This window comes from Ambystoma mexicanum, chromosome 12 (genome assembly GCF_040938575.1).
Source record: "Ambystoma mexicanum isolate Mex_15411 chromosome 12, UKY_AmexF1_1, whole genome shotgun sequence".
NCBI lineage: Eukaryota > Metazoa > Chordata > Amphibia > Caudata > Ambystomatidae > Ambystoma > Ambystoma mexicanum.
The window spans coordinates 1053276515-1053291627 of record NC_090936.1 but is presented as its reverse complement, the minus strand read 5'-3'; the positions used below and the strand labels follow the sequence as shown (position 1 = coordinate 1053291627).

The 15113-nt window shown below is 43.9% G+C and overlaps 1 protein-coding gene across 1 annotated transcript in view; it reads right to left on the bottom strand.

The window, feature by feature from the left end:
• The window catches only part of SMO (smoothened, frizzled class receptor), a 216799-nt gene that overhangs the window by 122895 nt on the left and 78791 nt on the right, over positions 1-15113 (bottom strand). Inside the window, exon 4 of the mRNA XM_069629579.1 lies at positions 14441-14613. Coding sequence (XP_069485680.1) covers positions 14441-14613 — 173 coding nt within the window. The remainder of the gene's footprint in view (positions 1-14440; positions 14614-15113) is intronic.

The window sequence follows — 15113 nt, the reverse complement described above, 5'->3', positions numbered from 1 at the left end:
GGTGCTCTAGGGCATGTCTGCCTTGCATGTAGAGTCAGCCCCATTTGTTGTGCTACAGATTGCATATGCTTGAATCCTGTTAGATTGTAAAGCACTTTGGATTAAAGCTCTATATAAACCTAATAAAAATATAAATACAAAATTATTCCGAGAGTTTATATAGAACTATGTGGCGATTGTATCTGGTATGGTGTAACATTTCCTAGGCCTGCTGTTGCCACTCAGACCTGCTTTTATATTAGTCCCCAAGACTGCACCCTCTGTTGTACTAGAGTAACTGTTGGATTTGGCCAGGAACTCTCAGATAGGCTGGTCTGTGCCACCAGGGCTCAACAGTTCAACTATTTGACATCCCTTGAATTTAGGCATAGCAATGTTTGAATATGAATGGCAACGGTTAGACAGGTGGCCCACTTTATTTCCACATGAGGTCGTTCCTGTACTTATTGGTGGCTTTACTGGGGTTGGGACTTGCTCATCTCCCAGCAGGCTTAAAACATTGTCTGAAAGAGTGATCTGTGTTGTATGTGCTTTCCCTAAAGAGTCATTATGACTCCTAAAACAAAGGTATCCCCTAGTCTCTCAGAAAGCATTCCATCTCTTGGTTACTCATTGACTCTGGAGGCCATTTTACCTGCTCACTCTACCATCTCCTACATTCAACTAAAGGGAGGTTGCCCATTTCCTCGAAGACTGGAGAGGTCACATGACTAGCCCTTGTCCCTCTGTGATTGCAATAGGAGGTGGCCATCTTTGGTTACTGGTTGTCTCTCCTCCAGGAATGGTGTTTGTAGCCAGTCTGAAACCAGTTCTGACTGTCAAACGCAAGATACCAGTCTGGGACAGTGTGGATTTGAGCCTTCCCTCTGTGCACGGGTGTACTTGGAGGGATTGCCTGCTATTAGCCGACAACCTCTCTGTGTGATTGGGTGCTGTGTTCGCTCACTGAATCAAGACCAAACCTTCTTCCCTGAGGTCTCTTCTTCATGACCCCAGTCTAAAAAGCTGAATACTCTCCCAGAGGACCCCTGCTTCACTGGCAACCACCGACCACAGCAGACCACAATTTCCTTTGGGCCTGACCCGTGAATCATTGTATTGAAAATACTCACCCTTTCTAAGGGTCTTCTTTGGCCCCAGATTCTTGTCCTCCTAACACTCTGGTACTGCTGGCAATTCTTTTCTTAATACATTTCTTCATTTAATCTCTGAGCCTCTTTTTCATCTTTAAGGAACTCTTGAGGGCTTCCCTCCAACAGAACACCCCAGGAACCATTCAACGGGGCACGTTCGCTCAAAAGTAACTTTTTCACCCTGATCCCACTGCAGGTCTCTAACTTTCCAGCCTTGATGCAAAAGCCTTTTTTACCAGTTTCTGCTGTTTCCTTTCTAAGATGGACTCCATATTGACTCGTAAGAACAATTAAAACTGTACTTCTTACTGGAATACAGGTATCATCTTCTGTTTAACAAAGTTACTAACCTGCAAGTGTATTGCTTTTACTCTTTGCCTTTTCAAATATAAAGATATTTACAGTCTGTGTATCTTCTCTCCCTTGGTACTACTTAAACATGGGTACTGTACCTGCGAACCAACCTACGCCACCTGGAGTTTGTCCTGGACTGCTTTGCCATGACTACTACTTGGAGTCTAGTGAACCTCAGGGAAACACAAGTAGTATCCAAGCAAGAAAGATATACCAGAGGACCCTCCTTAAGGAAAATCTCCCTAACAGTAATCATCATAACTCTTTAATCTTGCCAACTCGTCACAGGGTTAACCATATAAAGCGCACTTCCCCACAAAACATTTTTTTTGACAGTTATAGGGATGATTTACTCTGAGTCCCTAAGTGTTCAGAATAAGTATATCCCTGTCTTAGCCTGCCATCTGCACATTTTGAGCTCAGCAAGGCCATAATAATATACGTGGAAGGAGGCGAGGGCAGTGACTAGTATTGAAGGATAAAATGAGTCTTGACGATTACCCACTTTAAATGAAGAATTACCCGTCCTGCTCCTTCCTTGTCACAGTCCTAACCACGTGAATCTATATCAAGCAGTACCCAATGGCCTTCTAGGACACAGAACACAGTGTGTGGCTTCAAAAAACATATTTAAATAGTAGAAGGAGGGTGGTGGGTTCAGACTTAAGTGGAGGCGCTCATAACTATGGGTCTTAAGTTTTGAAGAAAGAACTTCACATTGATTGTTTGTAGTGCCAGATGAAAAAGTGAGGATCCTATGTGGCCTTGTTGCAAAAGTCCAAAATCGATAGTTTGAGCATCAGTCCAAGATAACACCAGGTATTGGCACATTAGCTTGTTTGTAAGCCACCAGGACCGTGGACCTAATCTAGTGAGCATCACTGCGGGATGTCTAGAGAGAATAATAGGGAGTCAGATTTCCTGAAGGGCTCCATCTGGGGTTCGTAGTTATTCAAGGCTGAAGAAAGATCCAGCAAATTCATCATGACTTCGCATTGTGGATTCGGAAGCCAAGGGAGGGCAATGTCTGGATGTAAATGGAAGTAGGGACAGATTCTTAGCTCAAAATCAGAACCAAGTGAGGCCAGGACAAATTTTAAATGTGGTTCAGATAACACTAGTTAATATTGGTTAGGGAGAATTCTAATTTCTGTGCTAATTCCCTTCAACCGTAGAGACCACCCAGCTCTTTTGCTGGACTTTAGACCGTTTTGATTTCAACCCTGTACTGAGTGAGCAAGGCCTTTTTCCCACTCGCTCATGTGTTTTGACCCGATTTGTTTTACATGTTTCCTTTGTTTTTGGAGTCTGACAAACTCTATGGGCATCTGTTTTTTGAATGGTGACACACAGTACCTTCAGTGCAGGGTCACTGAAAAATCCTTTAGATTTCTCAGAAGGTTTAAATAAAACTACTGTTCCCAAGAATAGTAAAGTATAATTGACTTCACTTTTTCTCTTTGTGGGCCCAGCACACACCATCTTATGTGGAGTGCTAGGGGGTTACTTAGTAACCCCTCTTCCCACCGACTCATGTAAAAAAATGTATGTTACCCTCACCACTTTAAATGGCTGGTGGCAGTGATTTAATGTTCCTACCATTGTACTTTTCTGCCGCATAGCACTCATGGGTGAACATTTTGTCAAAATGGCCCGGTCTTCTTTTTTCACCATTTTCCATTTGTAAGGTTTTCTGTAAACAGCTGAGAGAGACTGCAGAGGAGTGTGTGCTGAAACTGAATAAAAGGTGAGGTTCCTGAAGTGAAAGTCAAGTCGACCACTGGAAACTGAAGTAACCAAAGAAGATGACCAGAGACGCTTGCAGACCCTTTGCGTCACCGTGAGGCGACCACTGATGTCCTGACCCCGATTTCTACTCGACGGAGGAGCTACGAAGAGGACGACTCCTTCCCTTTGGCTGGTGGGACCAACCAGCCCTGAGATGAACTGCAATTTGAGCCATCTCCCTGAGGTGCTGTGCCTTTTCCAGAGCTGCAGACAGCAAATACCAGGAGACCTCTGACCCATTTGCAGTGCAACGTCTTTGATCCAACTCATCCAAGTCCTCTCATCAGAGTGTAGGACTAAGATCGACCGGGCAAATACCGTCCTTTGTTGGTGCTGCAGAAAAGAAACCAAAACCACAGACTGACCAGAGAAGACTAACAAATCCGTGTTACGGGTCCTCTCTGGAGACTGCTGCTGAAACATCCCATTCAGAGTCCTTCCTTTCGTCACCAGACCAAGGAATCCGGAGACCGCGTCCGTCACTGCTGCACAGAGGAGAATCCAGTTACGAACATTTCTTCTAACCTAAGGTACTGTGGGGTGAAAAGGTATTGCTTACCTTAAACCAAGAAGTCGCTCCAGAGTGTTGGGAGTGCACGAAGAGGTGTCCAGTCCACTCTTACCTCAGACCCAAGCTACCGGCTTGCGTCCCTTTTGTGAGTCCTTTTAACAGGGTCTCGTCATTGTGTTAACTCTTCTAGCATCTTGTCCTAGAGACTGAAAGGAGCCACAGGAACTTTTGCTGGTCTGCTGCTTTGTAAAACATTGAGCCCCCTCCAAACCGACTTTCGTATATAGTTAGGGATCAGACTTTAAACGCTTTAGGTTGCTAAGAAGAAAAAGATTCTAGAAACTTAAGGTCTGCTACTGTATGACTAATCAACTCTTTTCCTTCCTAAAAGACTTCAATCTGATGTGGTTTTGCAAATTATATATAATACAATTACTGTATATCTTTTTTTATTTAAGACATCCCTTGTGTAAATAGAATAAATATATATTTTAATATAACTTTATTGGTGCAAGTGTTTCTTTGGACTACTGTACTAACTGGGTTCAGTGTACTTACCTACATCTCACATCTTCCTCCTAGGATAAGCCTGACTGCTCTGCCCCTCTACCAGGTTACCTTGAGTAGTACAAGCTTACTAAGAGTTTAGGACCTGTATCCCATTGGGATCGTTTTTATCAAGTCTTACCTCGAGTGGACTTTAGGTAAACTCCCCTAACACGTGGGAGTAGTTTACTTTATAGGTGCAGAGGGGTGTCATCCACATACTGGTGGTGAGATGTCTTGGTCGAAAAGGGGTGATCCCAGGGATTTTGTGAATAGATTAAATATTAAATATCACTGGGGAGAGCATTGAGACCTTTGGCACCCTGCAGGTAACTGGGTAGCGGTGAGATCTGAAGATGAAGATGAAGAAGCCTGGAATCTGTCCGAGAAGTAGGAGAACCATTCCCGTGAGGTGGCTAATCAGAGTCTGGTGGTCCACCATATCGAAAGTTACCAGACGGGTCCAGGAGACAGGAATCCCCTTTGTCCGTGATCTGCAGAGCATCATCGATGACCTGGATGGTGGCCGTTTCAGTGCAGCATTTAGGTCGGAACCCAGATTGGTAGACCTGGAACAATGCGGAGCGGTTGATTTGCTCATGAAGTTTATTTGCCACTACTTTCTCAATGATTTTACCAGCGAATGGGACGCTGGTGCTTGGTTGGTAGTTGTCAAGGCCTACTGGGTCCAGTGTAGGTTTCTTAAGGAGTGGGCAATCGGGCTGTGTTTTTAAGCAGGGTGGAAAATGGCCTGGTTGTGGGAGGCATTTCAATCGCAAGAAGTGCAGTTAGAGCATGAGCCTTTTTACAATGGTAGGAGTTAGGATGTCAAGTACTGGTAGTCTGTCGGGAGTATGGAGGCGAGATGCTTCGAGGCAAGGTGGTGAAGTTAGTCCAGGGTAGACGGTGGGAAAGTGGGCAACAGCGCAGATGATTTGGAAGCATCACTGTGATGGCTAATTGTGTTCATCTTGTATTTATTGAGCACAGACCTAGCTTCGAGAAGTAACACAGAGCTTTTCAGAGGTAACAGAACAGATATACAGACAGGGGAAGGATACAGATGAGGGGTACAGCTCTACCGGGTGGCGAGGAGGAGAGGGGTGGGCGGCTTCTAGTGAGTCAGGCGGTGAGAGGCGATGTGATGGCCTAGTTGTTGAGGCAGAGAGATTCCTTGAAGAGGTAGGTCTTGAGTTATTTTCTAAATTATAGCAGCGTGGGGGAGAGTCTGATGCTGATGGGAAGGAGGTTCCATAGTCTTGGGGGATATGGAGAGAAGGCTAGTTTTCCAGTCCTTTCCTTTTTTTGCAGTGGTGGATTTCAAGACAGCGCGTGTCCTGGCTTCTGGTGGTGTGCTGTCCAATGGAGATGCTGAGTTTCTCTGCGAGGTAGCTGGGTGACTTGAGGGCGACTGCCTTATAGATGATGCAGCAAGACTTGAAGGTGATTTGTGCATGCAGTGGGAGCCAATGAAGGTCAATGAGGCATGCAGCCGCGTGTACAACACTTCTCAGGGGCACAAGGGAGGACGACTGGAGGTCTTTGAGCAGGGCAATGCCCCCATCCAGGTGGGATAGGACCAGTGCTTGAACGGTGCATCTAAAGCTATCCAGACCTGACATGATTGATGACATTGCATTTCTGTAGGGACTGGCATTTCTGATAAGCAGTTTGCACAGTGATTTGTGTTGCGGAGAGGGCTTTGATCCTATTAAAGGCTGCTGCAATTTATGAGAAGTAGAAGGATGCTTTTGTTTCAATAATCTGGGCATGGCGTGTTGAGCATAAGGCTTTAATGTTGTCGGTCTTTATCTTCGCACATTTTGTGACATCTTTTTTAATGCGCTCCGACAGTGTGTTTGCTCTCAGCTGATTCCTGGGTACACCATGGGGCACGAGTTAAAATCTGATGTGCCATATTTTCATAAGAGCATGTATGTTGAACACCTGCTGTGAACTTTGGTTGAAGATTTCCACAAAGTATGTAAACCACTAGAAGCAGAAAAGAACTGGGAGCCCAGCGCTCCTAATTGCAATTATATGTATGCTGGCGTATTGCTGGGCATGTGCTGCGGGTGGTTGTGTCTGGGCGTGGAGCCTCTGCTTACAGATCCACAGTCAAGAACAATTCAATTATGATGAAACAACCACACAGCGCAAGAAACAACCACACTGCGCAATATTGCCCGTAATGTGTAGTTTAATCATTAAGAGATATCAAACAAAAGGAACATACAAAACAACATCTAGTCCAGCCGACACGTTTTTCGAGCGCATGCTCTTTCTCAAGGCTTATGTTGCTGTCGCACAGTCTATCGTCCTAAGACGTGATAAATGGTTGATAACCCAACTGTAATTTCTATTGTGCGTCGCTGTTGCGGTAAGCTCAATTAGCTGAAGAGCCTTTTGGCCGCGTCTACTCTGTTTCCGCAGAAAAACAGCAACATAAGCCTTGAGAAAGAGCATATGCTCGAAACACGTGTCGGCTGGACTAGAAGTTGCTTTGTTTGTTCCTTTTGTTTGATATCTCTTAATGATTAAACTACACATTAGGGCGATATTGTGCAGTGTGGTTATTTCCACAAGGTAATTTACGCTGGTAGTGGCAGGGAGGTTAGTTAGGCTGATTTGAGACATTTTTCAAGGAACGATGTGCAAGCACGGTGGGATTGTCCTGTCCTTTTTGGGAATGGAGTGTGTGTGATGAAGTGAAAGGTATTGTGGCAGGGTCTATCCAGTTCAGAGGGATGCGGTTGAAGCATTTGATGAAGGAAGAGGAGAGAAGGAAGACCGATGTTCTCTCTGATGCGAGTTGGGGTTTGCACATTTTGCGTTATGTGCAGGAATTCTGCTAGGCTTAGGAGAGCATGTCTGGTGTTTTTCAATGCCTGGGTTGTGGGTAGGTTGACATGCCAGAGGAAGATGTTGGTAGAGTAGGTGACCAAAGCAGATGACAGCAGGTCGGCGCTTTCATCCATGAAGGGTCCACACCGATGAGGTGGTTGGTATGCAAGGTGAAAAGTGGAAGACTCCTTATGTGGTGGTGGGAATTGCAATGTAAGGAACGCCACAGATTTTATCAGCAGCTTTCTTTGAGTTTACTTTTCACAGCTTGTGCATTTTTTGTGAACTTAGATTTGAGACCCCCCTCACTAGCTGTACCACATTTGGGGTAATCCCCTTTCATGTTCATGTTTTGGTGGCAACCTTGTTGCCGTGGGTGTGGTAAAATAACGAAACGGGTTAGGACTAATTCAGATATTTCCGGTTTCGCATTACTTTTCTCATTTTTGACTACTTCTTGACGCATTTTCCTTGCTTCGAGTTCAGTGTGATGCTAGCAGACTGTGGCTCATCACAGTCCAATACTTTTTCCTTGATTTTTCTTTCACCCATGACTGAGAGTCAAACGTTTAGCTTTACGGAGGAACAGATTTCAGAAATCCTAAGCGGTCCATCTATCTTTGACCCGGCAGGAACTAACCCTAATCTAGCTCACTCTACAGACAGTGACGAACTACTGAAATTGAAAAAGAAGAATTTTAGGACTGAATTACATGGTTATTTTTTGCACGAATACTTAAAATCCAACACAATACCAGCAGGTCTAATTGTCAGAAACGAACCTTGCCTTTTCTTGGCCGACAAACAATACACGACTACCTTCAGTCAGATTGCTATTAAATGTAGTCGTGACTTTATGGTTTTAACGATTACTACAGCTCAAAGAATCGGTTTGGAAACACAAAGAACTTTAGAAGAAGAAGAAGCCAAATTCTTATCCAGTACAATTATTACTGACGCAAAGGACCAATTGGACTCAGTTAATACATTATTTGAAGAATTCAGAGCCACTACAATTGGCAAAAAGACTAAAATACTTGCAAAGGATATCCGCGAGTTTAAAATAGAAAAAAATCTTTCCCTATACCAGTGAGGCTTACTTAGAAGCAATCAGTAAACAGGCAGCATCTAAACGTGGACAAGGTAACAAGAACAGGGGAGTATCCTTCTCAAGTTCAAGTAGCAGTGGGTCTGACAATCAGTCACCGCAGCAGCAACCACAACCTTTTGGTAACTTTCAACCGAATAATCCTTTTTTAGGCAGAGGAGGATTTGGCATACCACAATGGGGTCCTCCGTGGATCCAACCATATGTACCAATGCGGAGACCCTGGGGACGACGCCGTCGTACCCGATGAGTCATACGGAACCCATAATACCCATCTTTAATTTGGCAAACTTGTGTCTTAGTCCAGCACAAATTTCTGTTTTATCTAAAGGCTTATCATTTGTCCCCACGAGAGGAATTGATTGGTTCTCCATGGAAATGCAAGTGCGCAGATTCCTACGAACCATTAGGCATAAATCTTTCTTTAAAGATGCCCCTGAGAGAGTACAGGAGCAGGACTCCGGTCTACGATGTCCTTCAACATTCACACCGCAGGACAATCAAATGCCCAAGGAAACTCTAACCTTTGAGAAAATGGTTCTCAAGGACTTATCCAACCTCAACTTCCAATACTAGATTTCATATTAAACACAATTTGAGTTTAGAAGAAAACAAAGCCCTTAACGAACTGTCATCCAATGATGCCATTGTGATTAAGCCCGCAGATAAGGGTGGTGGGATAGTTGTCATGACTAACACCCAATATTTGGAAATGGTTAATAACTTACTGAACGATCCAGCAAGCTACAAAAAATTGAAAAAGGATCCCTCAAAGGACATCAAAGTGGAAATTGATCAAGCAGCAAAATATGCTTTTGACCGTAATTGGATCACGGAAAATGAATACGATTTCTTAACAACCAGCCAGGGTCGCACTCCAACCCTTTCTGCACTTCCAAAGATGCATAAAAACACAACAAACCCACCCGGACGTCCCATAGTCTCAGGCTGTGGGACCATACTTGAACCATTATGCAAATTTATTGATACGTTTCTCAAACCATTGAGCACGGAAACAAGTACCTATTTACGTGATACCATGAATACCATTCACAATTTTGAACACCTTGAATTCAATCCCAGCAAACACATTTTAGTCACAATGGATATAACGTCTTTATACACCAGCATTCCCCAGGCACAAGCATTAGAATGTATGTTGGAACTCCTGACAGAATCCAATACCCAACAGAGAGTGCCAATCAATTTTATTTTAGAATTGATGGAAATAGTACTATGTAAAAACTATTTTGAGTTTAATGGACATTTTTTCCTACAGATAAAAGGCACTGCGATGGGTGCGGCTTTCGCACCCAGTTTGGCTATTCTCTTCATGGCGAAATTTGAAACTGAACACATTCTTTGCGAATCCAATCCCTTCCAAAAATCAATCTTACATTGGAAGCATTACATAGACGACATCATTTTTATTTGGGAAGGACCAGAAAATGAACTCTTAGAGTTCTTCTCCTGGCTCAACCAGATTGATGTTAATATTCAATTTACACTTGAACATTCCAACGACCAAGTCATTTTCCTCGACCTAACCATCGGGCATCAAGAAGGCCAGCTTAAATGCAGCCTACATAGAAAATCTAGTGCCAGAAATACATTATTACACTATACAAGTGATCACCCTCGGCACCTCAAGGACAACCTCCCGTACGGGCAGTATCTCCGCGTAAGAAGGAACTGAACTGACATCCATGATTTTAACCAACAAGCGGACGAACTGGACACTAGGTTCCGAGAGAGAGGCTATCCTAAAACCCTCATTAAGAGATCTAGGAAACGGGCACGATGCACGGATCGTGCTCTTACTCACCACCAAAACACAACAAACCGAGAGTAACAACATGACTTGTGTTCTTACACACGGTACTTTAGCTTTTCGAATCAAGAAACTTATCCAAAAACATTGGCACATTATTAGACTGGACCTTCCAGAGGAACCTCTACCTCGGTTTGCTTTTAAAAGGGCTCCTAACATTCGAGACAAACTGATACACACCAGCTTTAGTAAGAATCCCCCAAAAACTCGCTTATGGGATCTGCGTTCAGTCAAGGGCCACTACCCATGTGGCTCATGCAGTGTCTGTCCCTTTACAAGAAAAATGAAAGATTTCAAAATAAATGACCGGATATGGACTTTGCCTAACCTGACCAATTGCAAAACCAAAAACGTGGTTTACTGCATTGAATGTCTGTGTGGATTAAGGTATGTTGGTCAAACTAGCAGACCAGTGCATATCAGGATTGCGGAACATCGATCACGAGTACGATGCAAAAGGGTCACAGCACCCCTGGTCAATCACTACATGACTGCCAATCACTCACCCAATAATGTATTGTGGTGGGTATTGGAAACAGTCAAAAATTCCACTAACATAAATAAAAGTCTGTTGGACAGGGAGGCAAGGTGGATTTTTCGATTAGGTACTCATATGTATGGCCTAAATGAGGAATTTATCCCACCTTTATAACTGTGCTACATACTTCGTTGACATCTTAGTATCCGACACCTTAACCTGATAAGTGCGGGCTAATGTGTCCAAATATTATTTGTATTCTTTCCGGTTTCAACACGGAATTTTTTTAACAACTCCAGTTTGAACATTGTTCGCAGCCTTTCCTCATTTATTTCAGGACTAGCAGTTCGTTCCACCGGCAGGTGCCCATTTACATTTCAGTAAAGCATGTCAATACATTAGGCAGATCGCACCTTTTGACGCGCATTTTTTCGCATCATGTTCCTTGTTGTGCCCGGCCGCTTTAGGTGCTTCGCACACTTTGAGGCTTCATGCGGACACCCGCTGCGCGACCGTTAGGTCCCGTTTTCCAGGGCATTGTCTGTCCTGCAGGATGTGTTGCACAAAAACCACTCGGGATTGGCTGCGCTCTGCAAGCCAATCGTGACGGAGGTGTGTCAGTCTGACACTACCACGTCACAGCGAGGCTTCCCATACGCTATGCGTTACCTCTCCTTCGAGGCGTCATCACGCTGTTAGCTCCAACATAAGGTATGCTCGCAGCCTAGCCCTCTCTGCCAGACGCACGCAGGCACTTCTACTGACGGCATCGGTTCCGGCTACATTACTTCGTCTGTCCGAGCTGACGGTAAGCTTTCGTGCTCTCTCCTTACGAAACCATTTCATTTTCAGCACACTAACGGGCTTAGTAACTAACTTTCTTCCTTTTCAAACTTATGCATCCTTTTACAAACTCATGCACTCTATGTATTCTTGAATATCATGCATGATTTTGATGAGCTTTTTAATGCAGATGCTCTTTAATTTGCTATGGCTTTGATGAGCCCAATTATCTAAGGTGTTTCAACTTGGTATTAAACATGGTTTCTCTCTGTTCTGTTTCCTCTCTTTGTTTCTTTTCCTTTTTTGCGTAGATCAGGTATTCATTACTGGATTAGCGTCCCTTAATTGGACATCCTTTTGCCAACAACTTGTGGCAGTTCTTCTCCCTGCGTTCCGAAGTTGGAATTTTGACACTGGCCTTGATTTAGTCATGATAGATGCCATGACGTGAGAATCCAATATACCTTCATATTCAGGTATATCTTTTTCTTTCACATTTTTCTGCCTCTAATGCTTCCTATGATAGATTCTGCAATCTTCAAACATTTATTTGAGCTATTTCTTACATCATTTGACTTTTAGTGATGACTCTCTTCAGTCCTTGCTGCATCACGCTCCACCCTGAAGTTGAGCTTTGCGTCTAGAATTTCTGCCTTTGATGAATTCCACCCACATTCATTTTGGGTAAGGTTCCCCTCTTAGGTAGATTCCAATTAGTAGTCTGATTAAATTAACAATTGTTTGGCCTGAGTAGTTAGGGCCTCAATACTTGATAAACCCAGGTCATGTGTTTGAGAAACATACAGCAAGTCAGTGTTATTTCCGTGTTTTATTTATTATTTTATGTACATATTCATTATGTGATGGATTGCTTTGTCTGCTTCCCCGTAGGGATTACCATCAGTTACTCAGCCCCGAGGAAGGCGGTTCTCTAAAGAGGCCCTACAGGTGGCCCGCCGAAACAAAACAGTGGTCTCATCTTGTTGAAACTCATTCTTTTGTTTGTTTCTTACCACATCATTATTGTTTGAGACCCTGACTTCTGCACCAGAACAAAGTGAAATGTTTACGTAGGCAGACCTGTATTATTGCATTTATATTATTTCTGCACAATTGGCAGACTTGCACTACCAAGAAGTTGTACTTGGCTGTCCTTATGCACTTGTTTCAGGCATATTTAAGCATTTGTTCTAAGCACAGCATTTCATGCATATGTTGCATCCTTACGGCAAATTAGGACATTTACTAAAGAAGCTGATTTTTCTTGTCTTCCTGCATCTGTTGTAAATACTTCTATTATATATTTGCCAAAAACATAGGAGTTTGTGTATTGGTTATATGTATTCACTGTTGTGTAATAATAAAATTGTAATATATTTTTTCAACAAGTTGTGTTTGATGTGATTCTTCATTGCTTTGTGTTTCTCTTGGACAATCCGGGTATTTTCAAGTTAGGATATCCTTTTGTTGGATACTAAGGTAATCACAATCAGTAGCTTTCTTTGAGTTTACTTTTCACAGCTTGTGCATTTTTTGTGAACTCAGATTTTAATGCAGCTTGGATGTGCACAGTGCAGAGCAATTCAGTCTTATGGACGACCACCATGCCTTCCACAATCTTCCTTGACCAGCCAACATGCTGAATGCTGTATCCGGGTGGGACTAGGATGTCGAAGACATAAGAGGAGACCCAGGTTTTGGGGATGAAGATGGCGTCTGGCTTAGGAGTGATGAGATTGTCCACTATGTGCTAGACGGCCGAGTGAGCACTTAAAAGCATCAGTGCACATCAGTGGAGGGGTAAACTCGGATGAGGTTCACAAGGTTGGATGGTTGTTGCCAACAAGCTGGTTCATAGGGCAGCATTTCTGGCCCTTTGGCCTGGCACAAACTGCTGAAATCTTTATATTTGTTCATCAGTGGCTGAAGATGCTGGTGATGAGGATGCCCAGGTGGGCAAGTCGGATCTAATAGGTTGCTTGATGAGGAGCAGTGATCACGTGACCAAAGCAGCCTGGACTCAACTGCAGCTGGCTATAGCTGGCTTTTTAACGGCCCACTTGGGCAGGGAAAAGCTGAAGCTCTTACAAGTCACTGCGAATACAGGAGGATGGGCAAAGCAGTGATCACGTGACCAATGCAGGCCAGAATCTCCTTTGGCCCGGTGGAGCTGGCTTTTGCACCCTGCGATTGGCGTTATGAAAACAAGCCCCAAAGATCCAATAGCCTCACCCTGAATGATCCAATGGGGGCTCCACCCAGGAGCAAAGGTCAAGGCAACACCATACCACTTTTCAGACAGAGCAGCTATGCAGGCGGTTGTATACTAATTGACCTTTTCACAATTGACCTTGGCAGAATTTACCAAATTTAAAAGGTCAATTAGGACAGATGTGCGGGGCAACCTCCCACCCAATCCAAAAAAAAACCTGGTAACCCCCACCCAATCCCCTTACATTATTTATAATCCAAAACCACCCCAATACATATATAAAATAACTAAAATAATATAAAGGTTAATTTTGCAGAAGGTCATTTAGGACCACTATAATTAGGTCAATTGGGACAAAAGGTCAATTGTAAAAGGTCAATTTGGGTAATAGCATGAAGGAAAAGGCCAGGCCAGTACTTAATGAAAATTAAAGCACTGGGAGAAAAAGCAAATATGAGAACGAGATAAACACTCAGAGTCGGAGCATGATCAACCCAGGGACTACAACCAATGGGTGGAGAGAGTGGGGTGTGGGGACTTGGGGCTTTATATAGGAAGTAATGGACGACGCCACAAAGACTTCATATCCTACACACAGTAAAAACTCATCACACTGAGTAAGCCACCCTACTGACTCACAATCAATAGCAGACAATCTCGTTTCAGTACTTGTTCACTATAGTAATAGGGTTATTTTACCCTAATATCTCACATATGCAAAACGCAAAAAAGATCGGTCCTCCTTTCCTTCCAGGGCTATCCTTGAAAAACAGTTCCCTCAGACTTGCCCCCTCACTACCTCCCCTGTTCTCCCAAGAAGCACAGCATAGTGCTGGACGGTTCCGCACTCACGTCGGCTCTCCCAGCCTCATGGTCCCGTCTGCCTTGCAGACTATCTCCAATCGTGCCCCATCCATGAACTGTGCCAGCCAGCCAATGCTGCCCACGAAGAAGCAGGCGTTGACGTAGAAGAGGATGACTGCTGGGTAGCGGTTGGAGTTTTTCCAGTCGGAGACAAATGTGGCCTGTGGAGGGGGAGAGAGAAGAGTGAGTGAGAAGAGGGAGGGAGTGAGACGATTGACATGAACAGAGAAAGTCCATATCTAGCAGAGCATTTCTCAATATCAGAGCCTTGCTGCACTGATGCATTAAATGCACTGGATCATTCCCCTGGGAAGACTTCACTATCACACCTGAAAGACCTGGACACAAAGGCCCCAGATGGGAAGGAAATGACGAACACTGAGAAGGAAAGCCCTTGATCTGCCCACCTCCACGGAGGATGGGAATAGGGTGGGGGGCAGTCTGAAAGGCATATCTTTCCATTTACTGTTATAGGAGCGCCTGCCAAAAAAAAATCAACAAAAAACCCAAACACACAGAGCAGGAGAGTATAGTTATGTAAAAGACCCAACTACATAACTCATAGAATAGAAGCTGCACAGCTCACTGGGTAATTACCTTAGTGCCGCGTCATCACTACATGGGATGCCATTACTGCAATGGCAGAGAGGAGCACCAATGG